We start from the raw sequence: 23,893 nt of genomic DNA, 5'->3' as shown, positions 1-23,893 counted from the left end.
CATTTCGACCTGCCGATCAGCCCTCAATTTTATCAGTGAATCTGTACACCACTAGTTAACATGTGAGTCCTGATTGAATGTGTTACTGTAGCTAGCCGCACTGAACTCACACTTAATCATTTTGCCTTTGAACCTAATCTGCCAAGTCCAGACTTTACCTTCCCCAGGCTACTTTTGTAGAGCTTATTTCATTCCTGTCTACAACAGAGAACATTTCCTCACAATGTAGGTATTTTCAGCCTAGAAAGAAATGAATTAACCTTGAACTACAATCTTCCAAACCCTGGCCAAAGTACAGAGTAGCTTCAGTCTGTTATTTCCTGTAGGGCTGTGCTATGTGGGTGTTACACCAACAGATAGAGATCCCATGTTGGGAGAGAGAGTCAGTGTTGCTATTATTGTGACAGAATATACATGATTTGCTATTATGCTTCATGAAAGTGCTCAGGATCTTTGTAAAGATCTATGCAAATGTTAACATAAGTTTGAACACACAATATATCAACAGAGCATTAGAAATGTTTCTCTATTTGAACATGCTCTAATGGAAAATGCCCTTTGATATTCATGAAGTGTTAAAATGAATATTACTGGGTGCTGCAAATGGTTCTTTCTGGAAGGTTGATAGTTTACTTTCACTAAGAAAGGACCAGTGTAAGTTAGCAGTCACTAGTTCTGTGTTACTTCATGTTCATCAAGGCTTGGAATTGCTTCTGACTACAAACCTGCTTTGCTTATAAAGCCTTTGTGATAACTTGTAATTCTGAATTACCAAATAGGGAGGCAAGAATATTTGTGCGACAGTGCTAGACATGGCCACTAGCCCATTAGTCTGAGATTAGTGAAAATCCATTTTACTTTACATAAATAAACCACTAGTCTTGAATGAGTTTCATGTGGCCAGTGGTACCAGTGTCTGACACAATTCATATGTATTGTTGATATTGTAACAGTTTATGCAAATCAGCCTACTTTTGTTTTTTGGTACATGGGAAAATTAGATTATTCTTGAAATGCTTGAGTGAGTGGGTGAATCCATAGAATGAGCCAGATCATACATCATGATCCAATCTACATTTTAGTTAGTACTTCTGGCAACATGGGGAAACTGGAGATGCTAGTGTACACAGTGAGTAGTATGCCAGCACCAAATGCCTGTTTCTTATTTCAGTGCAGAACATGTTTTTGTAAGCTCTTCTACCCCTATAGCATCTCCACCATAAAGAAAGCTGATATGTCATTGAAGTCATGTTGAACACCAAGGAATTTTTTTTAAGCTTTGGAAACAGCAACCCCTCACATTTTACTATCTCTATGCCTGTTGACACCTCATGATTGATCAACTGACATAACCAATAATTGTTGATAAAGCCTGATGTTATAATAATGTTGTTGTTCCAAGTTCAATAATATCAAAAAAGGGGAGGTTGGTTGGCTTCTTTTGAGAAACTGGTGGAGAACTTCTACTGTTTGGTATAAATATTCATTTGTAATTATTTTTTTTCCGTGAACAGTAAGTACCACTGATTCAAATGTTGGTTGGGTAGATGGAAAAATATCATTTATTTATAGGCTTTCTAATTTCTGTGTCTACTATATACCTTTCCATCCACTTGTTTACAGTCAAATACATACTGACTTTCCAGTTCAGTGTCCCTTACCTCAAATATTGATAAATGTATTTGATGGTCAACATGTTCAATGTACTGTGCAGTTCTGTGTACTCTACCATACCACATTTGGAGCTTGATTTTTAAGAAGCTTAAAATCTTGAAATTCATTATACATTTTAAGTGTTTACGGACTAATATTTTTAAGAAACCTCTTGCATAAAACTTAAATTCAGATTGGTATTTTCGGTGCAACTGTACATTTATGAAAAGCATAGTTTGTAAATATATTATTAATAGCATGATAAATATGACACTATGCTATTGTAGCACCACTCACACAGTGTTTCTTTGGATATGCAAGGTCATACACCAGTGACTTTGAATGATGATAATTCTGATAACTTGAATATAGGGTTTTTTTATATCACATGTCCACAGTCTTGAAGACAAATTATTTCACTACATCCCGTCAAATAATGAAGCAGTCAATATCAACTGCATTTGTTTCCATATCTATCATTTCAGACAATAAATACCTCTTCATAATCAACCATTGACATTTTATGTATAATAATATCATCAAATATGTAATATTGATTGTTTTGTTTTTGTATGTGTCGACAGGAATATAAATCATATATATATGAATCATAATGTCTTGTCTTTTAAAATTGCATCTGTCCCGTAATGGAACGTTTGTGCAATAAATATTATCTTATCTTATTTTAGCAGCATGTTAGTAGTTTTAGTATAAGATTACTGCAAGTTTGATGTTTCAAAAGGGTTGTGTGTAAACCTCCTTGTTCGACAAAAAGTGGGTTCAGAAGATGATCTTATGCACAAGATATAAATGGGTTGGGTCCTGTGTCCTTGAGGTTTTTTGCTTTGTTCTTATTGTAATTTAACCTTCAAAATTATTTCAATATAAGGATAGTGACAAGGTCTTCTTGACATTCTTCCGTGGTGTTGTATAGTTTATCAATGTTTGAAATTAAGCATAAAGGTCAAGGTGTTCCTTGTAACCTTTGTGCCAAAACTTGAAGATGTTAGGAATTCTAATATGGCAGACAAAATCAGTACTGTGGTACAAAACAGGTGGTGTAATGGATCAGGTGGTCAAGCTTCGTGAGGGGGGGAAGGGGGGGGGGGGGAAGCAAACCTCAAGGACCATGGGACCTACCTTATTTTCAACCAATTTTTTTATTTTGTATGGTACACATCTTCATAATTGATAAAGGGCGGTCAGGAAGTGTTTCTAGCTTGTTGCATCAAAAGTAATATTTCCCACATGGGTAAAATGTGTGAAGCCAGTTCTTGATGTCCCCATTTTTATTTTGCTTGAATATTTCTTATTGCACCTTTAAACCTTACACACACACATGTGGAAATTAGGTTATACAAAACTAACAATATTACTGTGTATGAAGCTATATTGCAGTAACATTGGTTTACTAATGTCATGTGTAAATATCAATAACATTCAAGAGTTTGTTTTTATGTAAACCAAATGTTCTGAGAATTTTCCTTTAACCAAAGTTACTATCAACAAGAACCTATCTTGCTCAACATGTGTTTATCTTCCTTGATGCTCAGCAGCGGTTCATATTTGAGAGGTTCTATTTTGGGCCCCTAGCAACAGATTCTACAGACAACTCTTGCTTTCCCACGCTTCTGTGATGAGAGATGCTCTTTTCCTCTAATTTTCCAGCAGAGATAATCTGCACATGGCCCCTACTTCTGCCAACTCATACTTCACAGAAAAAATCTAGGTTCAACAAAACTAGTGTTAGCTGATTCTCTAACGTTGATATAATAAGGCTCTCAAACCTGCTCATTTCCTAATCTGTGTCATCTGTATCATTTATGATATCAACTTTCAACATTGGCATTCATTTTCCATGTGTTCTGATATGGTAAAGGACTGGGGTATTTTTGGATTAGAAAACAGTAGTAATGAGGTTCATGGTGGTTTTCTTTGGCAAATAATGTCTTTAGATTTAGTCAGAGGAAATTGAAGCTTGCTGTGTTTTTCTGGAAATGGTCAGAATATGATTATCTTTGGGCATCAATATGTTTAGTTGAACAGAGCACAAATGTTACGACTTCTTTCATGTTCAGGGCCTCGTTTCACAAAACAATTGCAGCGCTATGACTTCCGTAATTCCTAAACTTTAACATATAGACTTAAGACAGTTGTAGCGCCATGTTTGTATGTTTTTGTCTTTAACTGGGCTAGTAAAGCTTTTGAGTTCAGTGCTAACCCTGTCAATTCCCAATATGGGCATAGTGTGAAACCTATTCTCAGTGTCTCTCTGCCAAATGACTTTCCTATTGCTAAAAGTTGCATGGATCCATACTTGCATACACACTAGTGACTTGAAGCAGGGTTAGACATTCTCACTGACACGTTCATAGTCGTAGATTGGTAGAAGTATTTTAAGACTAGTTGTGTTTTCTGAATATTTGCTCACATTCATTAATAGTTTGAAAGTAGTTGTAGACTATATGATTTGTCTGCCACAGCTGGTGTTTATTTGGATGTCTCAGTTGTGAAATTGTGGTTCTAAGCCTTATTTAAAATTACCACAAGCTTATAGTCCAGGGCGAGTACAAATTTCCCCACTGTTTTAACTTTACACGGTCCTTTTATCTTTACCTGGACTGTGCTAGTGAAGCTTTTGAGTTTAGTTCTAACCGTGTTTGTATTAACTCTGTTGACGTAACTCAAATATGTTACAGATCATTACAACTATGTCAATAGAGTGTGAAAAAAAGTGTAGAAATTGTTGAGTCAGGTCATTTTACATATCAAATACCTTGGCTTTCAAAAAGTAGGTGTGGCTTTGAGCAACATGTGATCTGTATATGGGTGACATTTGTGAAGATTTTACAAACAGTTTTGTATGGGCTCCCAGAGAAAATACTACATTAAATACAGAAATCCTCCATGCCAACTCAAATAAAGGTCAGGTGGTTACAATGTATGACCTAACTGACGACATGTCACCCTGACATCCTTGGTTGTTATTAACCAATTGTTTGTCTGGACCAGATTTAATTAATTACAGGTTTCAGTGATGTAGCTTGGATACTGCTGACTGCTGCAAATTAGGCATGAAAGTTAAGGTGTCCTTATCAAAAGGTTAAAAGTAAAAGATTTTAGGATCAGACCACAAGTACTCCTGTATCCCACTTTATTTCAAACACTGCTAACTTACGCAAAATCAAATTGTTGTGTGTGGAGGTAGGAACAAATAGAATTAGCTTCATAAAGTTTGATCTGTTAGCCTGAATAAGGTCCTTTTATTGTTGTTTTTATGTGATGGAAAATGGGTTAATTGTTTTCATCCTAATCTTGAAATGGTCATTGAGGTCTTGACTATTCTCATATTGGTGCATGCCACAAGGCAGTTTGTGCTAAAAGTTTTTTGTCTCCTCTTAATGGTAGCGATATGTATGACAAGGACTGCTTAACTTTCATGCTTAATTGCCAACACTGGACACTGGTTTTGTTTTGTTTTGTCCCAGCAATTTCCTTGCAGTATTAACTTCCATGCATCAGCCTGCTGGGCTAGTAACTGGCTGCTTACTTTGCATCCAAAATAAGCAGTTGTCGTGTAGCCCGTCTGATCCATCTTAATCAATACAACTGGTTCTGCTCAGACATATTGATCAGCTCCTTGAAAGGAGGTAGAAGAAGTATATTGTAAGAGGAATAGACCTAGAAAAATCTCCGGCATCTACTACAGGAACTCATTTGGGGAATATCATTTTTGCATGAAAATCTTTGTATGCTGGCCTTATGAACCCAGTTCAGATTGATTTTTCTCTATGTTTTTTGTTGTTTTTGCTTTTAATCCAAAGGATATGTTGGGCAGCTACTGATGTGTACATATTGTGGTACGCAAGTTACTGTGTTTGTTTATTTGACAATGAAGATCAAGTTCATGAATGGCATTGCTGAAATATTGCTAGAATAAAAACATTTTGTTTTTTACTTAATCATGGCAGTTCTTCTGTTGTATTTGTAAAGTCTTTATTTTTTGGATTTTGTATTGACATTTAGAGTTAACAAACACTTCCATTAGTAATATCTATCTGAATTACATAGGTTTGGCAACATATTCTCAGTATCTTTTATTTTAAAGTAATCTATTGTATGAAGTTTTCAGTTTTGTAAATATGAACATGATTAACAAAAATATGAATGGTAAGTGAGAGGATTTCAATCAGGGGTCAATAGTTGACAAGAGTTACCTCCCCTGAGCCAGGCGAGACCTGTTCTGAGTCTATCAGCTACTTTGTCGTAGGAAAACAGGTCACAGAGAAAGAAGCCCATGTGTCTATATGAATTTTCTGTTTACATAATAACACTCTTCACTAGTTTTACAGGTACATACAGGTGATAATATCTGTTGATAAGTGAAATGAGGTTTTGGTTTATTAAAATCAAGCTTAGAAAAAGTCTACTCTGATTTATTTTTCTTCAAAATTATCATGTTTGATGTTAGAGAAAGTAGATATCATAATTGATAATACATGTTCATCTTGTAGGTCTATGAGATCTATCACTTGTTCACACAAATTCAAACAATTCATCACCTACTTTTCTCCAAGATTGAATTTTAATATGCAGTAAAGAGTGTGTAAAAGTAGGTTAATTATTACAATTGTATTTTGGTTTCAAGAAATCATAACCTATTCAAGCAACTGTCTGTGACACTTTAAAATTTAATAAGATTCCATTTTCAAAGCTATTGTAATAATTCTATTCATTCAAACCCATTTAGCTTGTGAAATACAATTACTATGTGAAACATCCCAAAATGTTAGGGTTGTGTAAATATTCTGCATGAGTGTGATGTTGATTATGTTGGAAGCGCAGCCTAGATAGTAATAAGGCTATGAGTTATCATGTCTACCACAGGGTTCTCGCTAATGTCCTAGTATCATGTTCCCAGGCAGTCATCCCATCCCTCTCTCGCACTTCCAGTTGCCTAGCAGGCACTTTCTTCCTGTGGGGAGCTATTAATAACACAACCTTCACCTTGCTTCACCGTTGAGGCTTGCTAGCTGGCTGACTGTAGTTCGCTGATGGCTACAGTCTGGAACATTATCTAGTGTCGGTGAACAAACAACTTTACATCATCTCTTTTCGCCCAGAGATCGATCCTGGAAATTCATAGCCTGCATCGCTTTACTCTTACCACTTTTGTCAATTGCTCCTTATTACTTTTGCAGGTTCTGGTGGAATTTGATGACCGTGACTGGCAAAAGCGGGAGTGGATTAAGGTACACGAGGTTTTTCAAGTGTTTTTGGTTGAGCATACTCTTGTTTGGGCCGAGCGGCAGGATCCAGGAAAGCCTCGTAATCAAGTCACCTGGCCAGCTTTGGTAAGTTCTCATTTTGCTCATATTCTATCAGCATGTTGTGTCAGATGAGGGAACCTTTTAACTGTACAGGTAGGCGAGGCTTTTCTAATGTGTATGTATACACAAGCACACACTGGTGAAAAGTTTTAGGTTTTTTAAGTATGCTTACTGACATCTTTGGCCTGTCAGTGTTACCTAATGGGTTGTGAAGTTGGCTGTTTCAGGTGGTAGTATTGAATCATTTGCCGTGTTTCAGAATTGTTTTTTATCACAAGTATATAGAAATCTGTCACATCACTACAAAGATAATTTTAAAAGCTCAAATAATTTGCACAGAAGAGATCAGATTTGACATTTCATTTGTATTTATTTTTGTTCTAAATTGAATTTTTACAAAATCGATACTAACCTAAAAAATATTGTCATTTGTTTTCTGTTTTTGGCATGTAATTGGTTCATTATTGTACTTTCAAATAATTAACAGTTGAAATTATGAAAAGGTTTTTTTGCTCCCTAAAATACAATAAATTTATGAAGTCTTCCCCCACGCCCTGTTAATATTTAACCATATGATAAATTTTTAACATGGGAAACAGTTCCAATATTTAACAAGAAAAGTTCAATGTGTTGAATACTCATTTGAAATTGTTAAATTAGATGTTTTTGTAGTTATTCCATATTCATAACCAATAGGGAGTAACTGTTCTCAAAGTACAAGTTGTAATATATTTTTGAGCATTAATTTCATCTTGGACCTTTTGATACCTTCAGTATCTACCGATACCCAGCAGTAATGAACATCACCTATGCATCAATTTTAAGCATCAGCTAATCTATCCAAACTGAAACCAATTGATCAAAAGCGAAAAAAGCAGCATAAACAAGGTTGTTTTTAGATTTCCAACCAACGGCAAGTGTCTCCTGTATTGTATTTTAATGGAAACTTTCACTCCAAATCGTTAAAAAAGTAATGTATGGTGAGCTGGTGTAAAAACCGCATTAGCTAATCAAGGCTGGGACAGTCTTCTATTTCCTGTTACCGAGACATCTCATTGGAGTGGAGCCCAGCCCATTCAAGCTGTATTGATTGTAACCTTTCTGCAACTCACCATAGAACTTGCAATATTGATTGGCTGCTAATAACTCTCTCCTAAGGCCCCCTTTATTCTTGTACTGATTTGTTTGGAAGGGCAGAAGGGAGAGGAGAAGAGAGGCTTGTGTTCACAGTGCTGGCGGTTATTGATGACCAAACAGGCAGCGGCCACTGGTCTCCTGATGTTACATCTGTTTATTCAATATTTCATTATCATACCTGGTCATGCTCAGTTGAGATAGGAGAGGAAGTGTATGTAATTGTATCGCCATGGCTGTGAACACATCGCCTCGGTAATATAATGAGACCAGCTCTATATTTATCTGAAAATATGGCATTATTGAAATGATATTAGGTACAGGTGAACGTGATATATATTTTTTTGTGTAGACTTTGTTTCGTGGATGTTATGATGTGTTAAATCACTCCAATAATTATCTGCAGAGAGGTGTTTTCCTGAAAAGCAAACTAGTCATTTTATCAGAGATGTAGTTTGTATATAAGGTAGATAAGATTTCAGAGTGTTGCCTGAAAACATCATTGTAAAAGTTATCATTAGATTATGCAGAAAACCCATGCATAATTAATTTTGGTGAACTATTCTTTTCAGTGTAAGTATAGAAAAGAACACAAATCTTAACTGTCAGAACTAATTGTTAATGATTGGGATTTATTATATAAAGTAATCATTGTGTGTGAAAACTTGAGTTTGTTTTTCTCTCCAAGAATGTTTTTAAAAAAACGTTTGAGGTAATATTTCACAATCAGAAAATTACAAGGAAAACAAGACAAATCTGTTGAATACATTTTCTTGATTATGATCAATCAAGGACTTATTTTTTAAATGTCAAATCAGCAGATGGAAGTCAAATGGGAAGTCAAATACACACTTTGGTAATCTTTTACATTTAGAAGTATACTTTTCTTTTGAATTTAAATTTACATTATTCTACAATATGTCTGATGCCTATTTCTTATAAATCATGCATTGAGGTGCCTCTACAAATGCAGTGTTTGTTTAGATTCAAAGGGAAGGAAAATTACATTGAGTTTGTCTGTAACTGAAAAAAAGAAGAAAATTCTTATTTTCGTCCAATTATATGGGTAAATGATTCTATGATTTTTCTGTTTTCACCGTGCCAATTCTTCTGCCTGAGTGTCATAGGACTCCATGAATTATTTGGGGAATGCCTCTGTGTCTAATTGGGCTGGAATCAATAAATAAACATTGTTCGCGAAGTTATAAAAGATACATGCGTTCTAGAAGCATTATCTAATTGTGTCTTCTCGGACACACCTAGAACTTCATTGGCTGGAAAAGAATAGCGCGACTTGTCAGGCCCCAGACTGCTGTGACCGGTTGTTATGAACAAGTTGGGTAAAATTGCTTTGAGTAACTGCTATTCCTTAGCTTAGTGTTTGTGTTACTTAGCATGCATCAAGATGGCAAACTAGGCCAGGGGTTGGTTGGCCCCTGAGATTGAACCTTTCAAGCGCCAGTCCTGATGGATAGCTGTGTTCTGAACCTTGGCATTATCAGCTTTCAAGGGGCCGTCTCAAAGCAGCTTTGCTTGTTTTTCACAAAAAGTAGTTCCGTCTGTCAGACCCAGCTGTTTTCTGTCTTCCATGTGGCTAGGCCAGCATGCAGCCAGCAAGTTGCTGCTACTATTGCTGCCTACCTGGTAGTATGAGTAGGGAATGTTCATGCAACATAGGATCAGTGTATGCTTATGTATGAGTGTGTTGTCTGGACAGCTGCCGGCTTTATTTCAGTATTCATATATGGCTGATACATGATACTATTCAGAGTTGTGCTCTGTTTATTAATGACTGTTCTGTTTATTAATGACTCTTCGGTTTATTAATTACTTTTCAACATCATAGTTGATATTCTGTTTCAAAGTCAGGTATTTCTGAATACGAACGTGTCCACGAAGTATTCATAAATTTTGTTAATTTTATGCTGGTTTCTAGTTGGGAAACGCCTGCATCGTTCATGGAGGCCTTTAGCAATGGAAGTCTGTGTGGTTTTGATGATCTTGTTCAAGCAGGGTTTCAGATTGATTCAAACATGATTCAGAATGGTTCGCTGTGCATAACCTGCATAATTTAGATGATCACTTAGAAATAAATTGATTTTGTTAGCGGTTGCAAGAATCCTGGAAATCAAAATTTTAACAGTTGATTTGTCACTTTGAAAATGTACAATGTCTGTCTTTTTAATTATGAATAAGAAACTGATTATTTTATATGTCACAAAGGGTTAGATTTGAGTCAAAACTGTTAAGAAATTTGTCAATTTTCTCATTGATATATACAGGTCACACAGTCTGGTTTCAGTCTGAAGTCGGGTTTCATTCATTATGAATCTGCCAGATATGAAAATACATCAACTATCGGTATCGGTAGTTAACCTTAGGATGTGAAAGCTTTTAATTTCCCAACAAATTCCTTACACTCGTATAGACTGCTATGTTGATTTCAGTTATTATCTAAATAGGGTTTAAGTGCAAGCTGGAGGTTAGAGGTTGGACTTAATATTAATAATTTATTGAAGTTAGAAATTGAAATGAATTGATGCTTCAGGGTGCTTGTTGACTGATCAAATGTGACTGATTATTCTACACCCGTACTCGGTAGTACGCAGTTCCCAATGTTTTCAGTGTGACCATCATATCAATCACAATTGATTGCCTTGTTTTAAAAGGATCCATTCAAAATATATTTCCCCATACAACTTCATTTACTGTTGTGAATTTACCTTGTAATGGAGTTTTTGTGCTGTAACGGTTGTAGAGGAATGTGTTATCCACAATCATGCTTTCAACTCTGATGAAAATGTATGCTTTTAAAGCTTGTGTCCTGACCAATACAATGCATTTCTAAAGCAGACTTGCTTGACTAATGGAGCGCTCACATGCAAGCTGTATGTCAGAAGGGACAGCCTAGGCAACTCGAGATCAATATATAATTATAGCCTTCATTGTGTATGTGTACATAATGCCACAAGCTAATGGAAGCCCATGGGCACACAGTGACGGACCATTGAGCGGGAATGGATTGAAGCCTGATACCAGAAAGTCTGTTATTTCTAGGGTTTATTTGGAATAGGGCCAGGCATGTCTTCGATGTGTAGTGTCATTAGGTTTCCCTGTTCGAATGGGTTATAGATCATTCTGTCAACCCTTTTGTGCTGTACATTGAAGAGATATACAAGTTTTCAGTCAATATTCGCAGCTAAGAAACTTGGTCAATCAATTCCAAGCTGTGGCTACCTGTACAGTCTATGGGAAATTGAATTCAGGTGGCATATGAGGTTGTGGACTTTGAACAATATTGTCAGTTTTATCTTATCAAGTTCTACTGATACCAAGAACCTGTTCACTACTGACTGAGAAAAAGTCTTCTACTGAAAATATGTCCATGGAAGACGATTGATTTCAAAATGTAATAACGTGAAAGCTTGGCTAACGGAGGGAATTAGTGTAAGTTACACCTGTTAATACAAATTCAAACATTCTGACCTTAATCTGTTAGTATAAGGCTTCTAGGTGTTTTCTTGTTTGTGGTTGGCTGATTTATCATGCAACAATGTGGGAGATTTTTAGTATGGTCAAATGTCAAATATCCTTTTCATAGTTAAGCCAACTTGGGTTATGTGACAAACATTGCTGCGTGGAAGACAGGTTTGATGCCTCATAGCCTTGAGTTGGTGTCATATCTCTGGTGGGGCACTGGTTTCTCCAGTAACCATAGACTTTATGGACACATCACTCCTACAATAGACATGCTGAATTAATCCTTTTCAAGGCTAAAATGTACAAGGATATTGCATAATAAATACATATATTTATGGGATATCTTTGCTGTCAAATCAAAAGTTGTTGAATGAGGTCACATATTGCATCAGCCATTAAAGGTCAGAGATCTGTACATTTCAGATTGTACATTGAGACTTGGTCTCCAAAAATTGAAAAAGAAGAAAATTACTCAATTTTCAGGAAATTTTGGTTTTGTTAGTTTCTCAAATTTCTACAGGCAGGGACAGGCAAGTATGTTTTGATTGTACCACCTCACGGTGTGTGTTTCTTTTCATACACCTCCATATTGTCTACCTCCTGTACGAAGCTTTCTGGCTTCCTCCCATTACAATCAGTCCTATTTAGCCAAATTCTATTGGTGTAGGATAGAGCAAGCTGGAGGCAAATAATGCCCATAGTAAATATTTGTTAGGATTTTGTGTGCATTTCACAAAGAAGGAATAGAATGTCAATTCTCCATTGGGAGAAGGAGAATGGCGAGCAGGTTATTTGGGTCATTGCAGGGTGTTCTTGCCGAGGAGCGAACGTTATCAGGCGTGCAGGGCTACCTGTCTACCTATTGGAGAAGTTGGTATACTTGCAACTGAGCAAGCTGCAAGCGTGATTGAGAGGACTGAGTCGCTATTGTTGTCATGACCTGGCTGCCAGCTCACAACTTCCAACCACTACACGATTTCAGCTCGTTATGGGTTGGGTGGAGTTGACACACGTTTAGTTCAATCTGGCTGAGCAGGAGACACTTCTTATCTATGGCATTCATTGTTAGGGAGGTCTTTGTCAACTATTTATGAAAATGTAAACACCCTATATGATTGAGGACTATTGAAGTAATCTTTCAATGCATATCATACAAATAATCTGACATGAAAATGAATGACCAGAAATATTTTCAAGTGTTTCCCTCAACATATAGTTCTGTGATGAGAAATTTGAAAATGAATGGCTGCATTATATTTCATATCAGTTTGACTTTGTTTGTAGCAGGTAAATATTTCTGTATAAACCACTTAAGACTTGGCAGACACAGAGAAGAACTTCGCGTTCTGATTTTATCATCAGAACTGTGATCTGCTCATGCACGTCAATGGAAAAAACACATTTACAGGTTTTTTTATGTACTATATCAAATATTCAACCTGTTCTAAACTTCTTGATGGCTTCACTGAAATACAGTTGTTAGATTTGTACAAGTTATGACTTGGTTTAGCTTCACCTTGACATGTTATTTTACCATTTGAAGACACATTTTACAAATCATGCAGGTTTGATATATTAATAATTGAAGTATTTTTTCTGTTTACAGTGCTACAAATCCTATGTAGACAAAGTTGGACTGACGTCAGGGAGAAAGAAACCTGTTGAGTATCTCCTTGATAGGTCTGTGGGCTTTGTGGAAGAGAAGGAGTATTCTTTTTACCAGGCAAGTCATGTTTTTCTCAAACAATCTATTATGAGATGTATACAGCTATGGTCCTTAGCATGAATGATATTGTATAAGTACATTCAACTCAGAAGCGTAAAAAAAATACTCTATCACCCATGTCACCCTTTTAATAAAGGTTCTTGAAAGTCACCAACTTTTCAGGTATTCCATGATACACCAACATTGACAATCCAGAGGCAAATGGTCGAGGACCATTTTGGGGATTTTATCAACTAACATCATAACCGAAATTACAAAATCTATCTTCAGGACATGTTGGATGACAGTCAGTCCTGTCCGAGGAAATTTATGATCTGAAACTTAGTGCTCCTTACTGCAATATGTAGCTGTATCTTTATCAAAGGTTCATTGCTGTTGAATTGATTTTCTTGAACACATTGTGGTTTGGGACCATGTACTACGCATATACAAGTATTTATTTTGTGTGCAACATTTGCAGTCTGAACAGCTATGTGCTACTTTCAGTGGAGATTAATTTGAAAGTGGTTGAGTTGCTATCACAAATAATATGTTGTGGAATTGTAAGCGTGAATAATATGCCACACGAATATGAGGAATGAAGGGTGTTTCCCTGCAATTAAAGAGGACTATGGATATGTGCTGGTATGTTGCACCTATTTTGCTGCGTCACTGATCAACACTAAAGGTCAGGGCTGAATTGCCTATCTACACAAACACATCTCCCGCCAGTGAGTCAACACGAAATGTGAACAGTTATAAACGCTAAATGTATTGTATGTATGCCAGGGAATATTCTATAGAGGGTTATTCCCTTTGTCACCTACTGGTGACAAGGGTCATGTAATAGACTGAAATAATTTTATGATCAGGCATTGGCATGAGTGTTACCATGTTCAAATTTCATTGTGAGAAGATAAGATAGGTTATTGTTCAAAAACACCCACTAAGGTCTGGGTACAAGCGGCTGAGACATTATACATTGAATGTAACATGACATTTATGCATTATTACAATGATAATGAAATTATACTCTAATGAAGCCATGGTGGAACCTATGCTTGTGGTAGATTGATAATAACATTGTACATATACACCCACTAAGGGCTGGGTTCAAAAAGGCTAAGACGTTTCACCTTTGTGGAATTTTCTTTATTTCCTATTTCAGTGCTATGCTGACTGAAAAATAGCCCTGTGTAATGTAAATAAGGAGATACCTTTTAATGGAAACATTAGGATCTAAATGTCATTGTGCCCTTCTGTTTGCCATATTGACAGTGTTCTGTTTTGATCTGGGGTCTGACAATAATGTGTTGTGTGAGAAGGGATGTACCTGCATTCCTTCATTTCACACATTGACCTTTGACCCAAGGTCATGTGTGGGTCATCCATCTGACCACCTTGACAGGTCAACCACAGGCCATTTGAGACAGTGGTCAGTGTTGTACCTATCTCAGCAGGTGCCCTAATGTTGTCAGATGTTTCCATATTAGATCAACTACACAATACTGTGTAAGATCCATATCTAGCATTCCTTGCAAACCTAACATTTGTCCAAGGCTAGCCTACATCAGCAGTTGTTTTTGGTATGTGGGACGGCACACTGTTTGCTCTCTTAATGATCTAATGTAAATTACTTTTGATATTCATTAAAGATTGCGTTCTTGTTTGTGAATGCTGGCTGTATTACCTGTCCGGAATATTTAGGGACTCATGTCTTTCATTAGAGGCTGCCATTATAAATTAGATGTTATGCTGTTTAGCTGATATTGTGATTCTAAGGACATTGATTGTGAAAATAGTTTTGTTGTGAAACTGGAAACAACATGCCTCAGTTACTCAGCTTTTGATCACAGTTGGACAGGAAAATATGGTTTTGAAGACTTTTAAAGGTTTTATCACAGCCTTTCTATTTTTTAGTGTCATCAAGACTCACCATACTGATTTTCATATTGATTGTTTTTAATGCATTAATTGTACTTTGGAATTGAGATTAGTGTAAAGTCAATACTGTTTTGTCCATCACGTTCACAGAGGCAGGCGCCATGTGTGAAACATGGCTTGCTAACACTGTACAAATTAAATCTGATGTTACTGGAGACATAAATTCACCCACTCCATATTATTATTGGAAAAGCCTGCATGTATCATTTCGCAATTTCACATAAACAAATTTCTTGCGACATTAGAGTGTTGTGAAGAGGTGGAACTCCCCTGTCGAGATCAATATGGCTTGTTTGAAATATCTTGTGTACTTGGGTCACCATTGACTTGCACTGGCAGCACGGATCAACTCGCGGGCTAGATCAATATTTTACCAGGGAATAGCTTTGCCAGTTTTTCATCCAACCAGCCCCAACAAGCTTGCAGTATCTGTCAGCTCCAGCTGGTTCAACCTCAAACTAGCATCTATTTTCAGACCCTGAAAGAAAAATACATATCCACTTGCTTTGCTTTATGTAAAGATCAATAGATCCTTGTGATGTTATGGGATGCATTTTATCTTTGAAGATGATAGATATGTGTCTGGTGCCTATATATTTGCCGTAGGACATTATATAAATCCTACTAACATAGATCAAGAGAATTGTATTGGTTGTGGTTTTGTCTTCAAAATAATATTGGCTGTTATGAACAAATGGTAACGGTTATTTCTATACACATTTACGTCATTCATGCCAGTTTGAAACAAGGTCAGATTGGTCATTTGAGCATGGTTTAAATATACATATACTCAGTTTGGAATGTTACGGTTAGTGGAATGGATGATTTATGTTATGTTAACCACAATAGCAGTGGGCTGTTGAAATGTTGCCTTTCACAAACCACTTTACAATGCTTTAGGTTAGGAATTATGTATATAATGGGCAGTAAATCGTGGTGTTACCCAGTCATAATACTGTCACCTACTGTCATGCTAGAAGTGTCATGAACTTGCCACCATATTTCATAGAAACCCAGGACCTCATTGTCTGAAGTTGTTGGCAGCCCTCGACATTCTCTGCAGTGACTCATCTGACAATTTGCTCCAAGAGTTTCATTGGGTCATACAACTCATTGAATTTTTCTCACATTAGCTTCTCAAGCAAGGCATTGCTTTGTGTTTTCACTTTTTTGTGTCCTGTCGTTCATCAACTTGTCATACAAAAAAGGGATTTTTGATGAAGCAGCATTTTCACCAAATTTAATTAGCTTGCTTGAAAGGATGAGATAATTCTCCGGAGAATGAGTAGGAAAACGTGCTGTAATGTAGTAGCAATATCCATTGCAAATTAACTTTTGGTGACAATGAGCCACAATGTGTAAAACCTGTCTCAAACTTCAAGGGAGGAATATTAGATGACTAGCCTTTTGGGAGGGAAATAATCACTCAAGGGAAGATGGTTTTGATAAAGCAATTATGGGTATTACCGTAATTCCCTGACATTTAACTGTAATTATTTTTTTAATAAATGTTGAACTATGTTCACCCAATGTCCTACTTTTGTCATGTAGGTAGACTGGCAACACATGACTGCACTAATTTGCAGGGTGGTTGTAAGTTTGAACAATACTTGCAGTGTTCATTGTGAGAACAAGCATGATCAACATCACCTGCGACCTTGTAACATGATACATGACAGGCAGATTCTATTTATTGTGCCGTTGTACATGTTTTTAAAAAGGTACAGACTGATGGAGGCAGTGCTAAAAGAGAAAACAAATCTAGTGTCACCAATTGACGTGACATTTTCGTGGACTATGGTGCGTTACATGATTCTTAACCAGATGCCTTATCATTAATGCAGCAGTAATAATTCATGTTTTATACATTATGTAAACTCTGTGAAAATATTTGGAGGCGTTTTTAAGTGCCAAAATTAAATGTGCTATGTATTATTCATTTGTGGTAGCTGGCCCCAAGTAAAAAAGCATGTGGGAATTGAATTTACTATTGGGTGGTATTGTTTACACAACTCCCTGTGGTACTTTTGAGGTACTGGTGTAGGTGAGAATGTGTATAGACATTGTGAATGATGCGTGTGTTACAAGATAGTGGTCGAGGTTACGTGAAGGATGGAAGCGAGGAAACGTGATGTAACACAAGTGATTGCATTGACGTCACTTGTCAGTTCCAGTTGGCAGTCTGCCAGACACTCATGTCTTCTTGCTTAACACATGAAGTTGCTGGAGGCTAGTAATCAGTGTAGAAATAGTAACACATGTTGCTTGGCTGCCTGCTCCACATAACTGCTGGTGGCAGCTCAAGTCACTGGCCCTGTTTTGTTCCTCAAATTTATACCATAGACCTACCTGCCTAGTACTCACTGAACTGTTTGGAGCTGTTTCAAAACAAACATCTAGAATTATGATGTTTTCTTCTTTTCAAGAATATGTAAAAAAATGCAGTTTACAGCCTCATCACGGTGAAGTGACACACAGATGCTCCTAATAAACAGTTGGCGTCAGTACCTTCTTGCCTCAAGCAGGTGTCTCTATCTGGTAGATAGTGTAAGTTGGTAAAGAACCAGTCTGTGCCAAAATCTTTCGATCTACTAGCGTAAACTTGTCTTTTTATCCTGTGCTAGTTTGTTGTGTCTGAAGTTAGAATATCACTTCCAGTGTTTCGTATACTGATATTTTTGCAGACTGATCATCGGCTGGATGTTGAACTGGTTGTTCAATGCCAGTTTGAGTGTAATTAAGCAGATGGGTCGGGGTTGTGTGGAGGTAGTATCTCACTGGGTACTTCTTTTCCTGTGGTCATATTTCTTGCTATGACAAGGACTGTTGACTTTCATGTTTCATTTCGAACACATACTCTGAAATGGGAGTCTTCTTGAAACATTGTGTCTAACACATGATTATATGTGATTGTAAATGAGATTTAATATCTTATGTAAAATAGAAGGAAAATTACATCTTACATTTGCAGTAATGGTTATTTTGATGTTAAAAGTTTGTGTCAGTGGTGTTCAGATACTGAGATACAATCTGACCAATGCAGACACTCATTCATATACAGTAGGCAAAGACTACAATGCACAGAGATTATGTTGTAATGTGGCTATTGGAACAGATTCTTGAATCCCATGCAGCATTCTCATGAATACCGATGAACAACAGGGCAGACATGTTGTGGCACACACTGATACCATGGAATTTTGAAGTGAAGAATATCGACTAAAAGATATTCCCTGAAGTAGAAATTCCATTTGCAGTGATATATCCCAGTCGTGGTCGGATTAATGACACCCATAGTATCTTATGCATAATGCCTTGTCTCAACACAACATTATGTCTGGACAGTGAGGGTGATTTATATGGCAGGTCTTAGGTTGTGAGCAGGACAGACTTGGTAATCACAACCCTCTGCTTCCCCAACAAGTGACAAATGAAGTTCATCCCAAGGTCACACAGTCCCCGAGGAGAAGCTGTTCATTTCAGCGCTGCTACTTTCACAACTGATTTTTATTCACAGTTTGACACATTCCCTTGAGGTAATGAGAAACTGCTTGTATACTTAGTTGTAGAAGAGACTTTATGTTGAACTTCAAATACAGGCCTGTTGGTTCTTTACTTATTCAGTTGTATAAAATGCTAGTCCCAAATGACCTGTCTACAACTGAATGAGTTAGGGAACCTTTTGCAATATTCCAGCTATGGCACAACAGATTGTGAAACTTCGACTTCACACATTGATCACATGTAGGGAATTAATGCAGTGGGTTATCCTTTCAGACTGAGACATTAGTCCATACACTGTTATTATGAGTGAATCAAGGATTGTTGTATGAAGGAACAATTGGGCTATAACATTGGATTTTGGGCCACATCAAGATCATCAAATTTGATGTAGGTATTTCAGGGGCATGGGGTTGCTAGTACAGGAATTACAGAACATTTCTGAATTTGCTTTCAATGCTCATCTTAACATTATCCTGGGTGAAAACTTGTATTAAGTTTTTAAGAAAAGCAAAACTTAAGATATCTAATACTAGTAATATTAAACCATGGTCATATGATTAATCGCTTGAGAATATTCATGAACTCTAGTCTAGATATGTAAAGATGATGGACTTGCATGATAAGATAAGCCATATGCCAGGTCACTGATATGCCCAACCTTCCACGTACTACACCACGTGGAGATAAAGCTCTACTCCTATATAGCATTGCCCACACACTCACTCAGGTAGTAGCAATTTCACTTTCTCATTATATACAAACGTGGCTGATAAGTTGTGTGCTATGGAAATTAGCTGCTGGCATGGAATTCACAAGTAAACCTATTCATGTCACAGCAGTAGTAGGCCCTTTGAATACAGAAGTTTGTAGTTAATTACACATTGATATTCATTGAATCAAAATAAGGCTGTTGTGAATATCAATGTCAGTTTTAACGATTTTAGTCATCAAGCACTTTGTAGCAGATTGAATTGTGTGGTGATATGATATATCTAACTCGGTAAATACTATGGATATTCTGCCAGCTGGTAGGTGTGACCTTCAGCATGGACTGCCGAAGTTTGAACTCGTGAAGACATGAAGATTAGTCATGATTCAGTGGTGGCCCAACATTGATCTCTGAGGAAGGTAGAAGCTTTCAGAATTGTACCATAGTAGCTGCCAAATTTCATTGCATGATTTATCATTAGGTCATTACGTATTAATGGTCTGTTCTTTTGCTTCTGGATCAATGGTTGATTGAACACTGGTAAAGTTGTTTCAGGCTGATACATATAAAGATCCGGGGAAGAATAGGTCTTCAGTCACTCATCCTTGTCCCACCCCGTGAAGATCCAGGGTGGAATAGGTCTTAAGCAACCCATGTTTGCCGTAAAAGGCGACTATGCTTGTCGTAAAAGGTGACTAACAGGATAGGGTGGCCAGGATCACTGATTCCAAGTGATGCCATATCCATATTGCATAGATTGGTGCAAAAGTGAGGCCTAATGCAGGATATCGAGTTGATTGTGTCTAAATTATTGTTGACATGTATCTTCATTGATTTTTCCCTGAAAATGATTCCCCTGAAACTGTACATTTCTTTGCTGTGGTTTGCAATAAAGAACAGACTTTTTTCTCATCATCAAATCTCTATTGAAAAAATAATTAATATAATGAGATAGGGAATTTTGAAATGGTTGGAAGTGATTAGCAGAAGTGTGGGAAAAGGATCAAATGTCTTTTGAAAAATGGTAGGAAGAATTGTTAGAAGATAAGATGTTGTTTATCAGTGAAGATGGGATATGAAAATGAACAAGAATGTGAAATGTTGTCTTGCCACCCTCCATGTCAATCAAACAGCCTGCCTAGAATTGCCTTGATTGATTACCTTATCAGTGAAGCATGGTGCTGTTCCTCACATGTTTGTGGTGTGGCGTTACAATAACAAAGTCCACCAGTGTTGTATGTCCTAGAAGCAAGGTTAGGGAACAATAACAGAAGGACACTGGCTATCTGTCACTACAGATAATATCTGGTAATCCATATGGTGCTTGTTGAAAGTGTTAGAATTTTTTCTGGTGCGAATTTGAGGGATACTGTTTGTGAACTGAGATTTTTATGGGATGTGACTTAATTTACCTGTATACTCACAGTGGTGTCCATGATAGATAATATACCATCTTATTTTACCCTTATCAAAAGGTTTGAAATTATATTATTCAGTGATCAAAATTAAGAATAAAAGTCAGGGGTCTTTCAGATGAGATTCAGGTACTATGGCAAGGATAGACACTATGGCTCACATCATCTCCCCAGGTCTTTTCAAAATAGTTGTAAAGTATCTAGATTTGGAGAGAAAAACTAGTCCCTCTCGATTTTAACAAGTCACTGACCAACAGACTGGTAGCCATATCTATCCCTGTATGATAAATCAGAAAACTTCCAAGGAGACCCCAGGTCTGCCCTTTAATTTTGATCATTGTAATTTATGGATGAACTGTTCTGACAAGAGAAAGCTGATAAAACATTTTTTATGCCACAGCTTCAGAAAGAAATGTTAAGGAAATCTTGCTCTTACAGATGATGTATTGCTCAGACAAGTTTTAGTAGTGAAGTTACTCAGTTTAAATGCTGAATTTATTTGTTTGATATTTTACACTGATGGATATACATAATTCATGAAATGCTTTGAAATCACACATCACACATCCTTGAAGATCTGGGTTAGAAAAGGTCTTCAGCAACCCATGCTTGCCGTAAAAGGCAACTATGCTTTTGGGTGGGTGGGGGGGTGGGGGTGGGGTGGGGTGGGCTCAGGCTTCTATGGTTGGTGCATGCCATCTTATCCCAAATGCATGGATCAATCATCATGTTGTCAATCACTGGATTGTCTGGTCTTCAGCTTTGAGGGGGGTGTTTGAATCCAGATTCCTCCTGATTAATGACCATTTTTGTGTTAGCACCATGCCCATTCTTGTTGGTTTCTCTAAGAGTTAAAACGCCTAATACCTGCAGTGCTTCGGGCTTTCCTGCTACATTAAGTCAACACACCATAATGTAAGTAACAATTCAAAACATTGTTGGACCCACTCACTCACACAAAATTAGCATGTTATCACTTAACAGCTTCCGATTCTTTCCATTAGTCAATCGATAATGATAAGTCGGCGAAATGAAGATATTGTTATTCCAATAACAAGAGTGTTGCTGCCTATGTTTGTTCTGGCTGTGTGTGTGAGTGAGTGAATGAGTGATTGAGACACAGTCATATGCCCTGATTGGGTTAGCTGTAGCTTGTGTCCACTTGGCCCTGCTGCTGCTGTCAGGCCAGTCTCTCACACCAGGGTCATCTAAGGGCCAGTAAGATGTCACAGTTGCCTGGACACTTGTGGAGGAGGTGGTGTCTTCTCTGTGGATTATTAGCATCTCCTTATTGTGATGTAACTCTCGTTCAGGTGTTGATACATTTCAGACCTTGAAGTAAGTACTTCAGTAACTGTGTTTACACGATGCCTTCGCATCATTTGACGAGCTGTATGCCTATGTGGATAGTTGGGTTACTGATTTGTATTGGACAACAGCTTTCTGGAACATTATGCATTTTTTTTTTCTTATTTTTTTTTTTAGTGAATTGAAAGTTTCTGGAGAAAAATTACATTGGACATTTTATCAATATTGGACTGTCCATTGTATTTTATTATTATTATTTTTATTATTATTATTATTATTATTATTTTATTATTATAAATCTTTTAAGTTTTAAAAAATCAGTTGACAAACCTGTTTGTCTATTTGGCAAGCATGAATGGCATGTCTAGACAGATTATATATGTTTTTGTAATGTTTATCTGAATTCTTTAAAAATTAGATGATTGTTCAAGTGTAACATCATGAATTGGTGTAGGAAACTATATCTGTTTCTTTCTTATTTTGAAATGTAAAAAGCCATTGTTACAAAGACATTCAACATAACAATGAAGATGAATGTGTTATCTGGTGCCACATTTCTTCAACACATTTGGAGACAATTCTTTGTGTCATCCGTCTTTAGTGTCATCAGTTTGAATGTGAGTAAATTTGATTTATCACGTTGTGTCAATTACATCGTAAGGATGAGTCCCTGTTTAAATTTGGAATGATTCAGATGTGTGTCTCCAGTAGTGATTCATTCACAATTAGAACTCAGAATTCTCCGATTAGATCATTGGATGAATACAGCATTTTGCATGTTCATGGTGTTCTGTTAAGTCATGACATAATTGAATTCCCACATGTCTTGCATCCTATTTAGAAAATATTAATTTTGCACAATAACAATGGGAGCGGGGGAGTGAGAAATGAGAATTTGATTACATGCATTTTTTCCTCCAAGCTCACAATTGCATTGTTACATGACTAGTCATTGTTCCACGTTGTTCACTGTAATCCCCTGGACAGGCGTTTATCATGTTTTCCACGTGCTGGTTTTGGATTAGTTCATGCCTTGCATCACTGATAATATATTAGAATATATCAGAATAACAGCCATACCTATTATATATCGGCCATTTTGTCCTCCATGTGAAACTGTGCTGTATTTGTGTCGAGGAATTCTGTACTAAAGCGTGTCTGTTGCAGTCCATACTAGTTTATGCTATGGCACTAGGGGTTCATAACTTCTAACCTTTTCAGATCATGGCTGTACCCTTCCTTTGGTAGTATGTGTATATTTGAAAAAATATCCAAACTTGATTGTATCTGTGAATATGGAACAACTTTTAACTTGGGTTTGGAAATAAGTTACGAGTCTAGTATTTAAGTTGCTTGTTGCAAGCTTATATGTTAAAATAAAAGGTACTGACAGTGATGCCCAGGAAAGTCGTGTCTCCTAGACAAGAAAGTATTTGATGTTTACTGTTAATGACAGTTATTGGCAGCTATAAGGCTGCACTTTATCTCTAGATATGGTTTGTGACAAACAGTTTCACTTTGAAAACATCTGCAGGAGACTTAACCATTCAAGCAAATATATTAACTTTCAGTTGATCTTATTCTTAATGAGATCTGAAGTTAGGATAACAGGTATTTGCACACAATGTATTAAAATATTTTTTAAACATGCTGCCATTTGCAGTTAATAGCTTCCTTCAGGTGTTGATGGGTATTATTAAGAATTTATTTC

At 36.8% G+C, this 23,893-nt stretch overlaps 1 protein-coding gene across 2 annotated transcripts in view; it reads left to right on the top strand.

Moving 5' to 3' along the window:
- Positions 1 to 23,893, top strand: part of LOC139452094 (probable JmjC domain-containing histone demethylation protein 2C) — a 102,565-nt gene that overhangs the window by 27,876 nt on the left and 50,796 nt on the right. For both annotated transcript variants that reach the window (XM_071233409.1, XM_071233408.1), the window contains exons 2-3: positions 6,855 to 7,007; positions 13,204 to 13,320. In XM_071233409.1, coding sequence (XP_071089510.1) covers positions 6,855 to 7,007; positions 13,204 to 13,320 — 270 coding nt within the window. The remainder of the gene's footprint in view (positions 1 to 6,854; positions 7,008 to 13,203; positions 13,321 to 23,893) is intronic.

Source organism: Haliotis cracherodii, unplaced genomic scaffold (assembly GCF_022045235.1).
Source record: "Haliotis cracherodii isolate W230 unplaced genomic scaffold, xgHalCrac1.p SCAF_9, whole genome shotgun sequence".
In the NCBI taxonomy this organism is placed as follows: domain Eukaryota; kingdom Metazoa; phylum Mollusca; class Gastropoda; order Lepetellida; family Haliotidae; genus Haliotis; species Haliotis cracherodii.
This window is presented reverse-complemented; position numbering and strand designations above follow the sequence as displayed.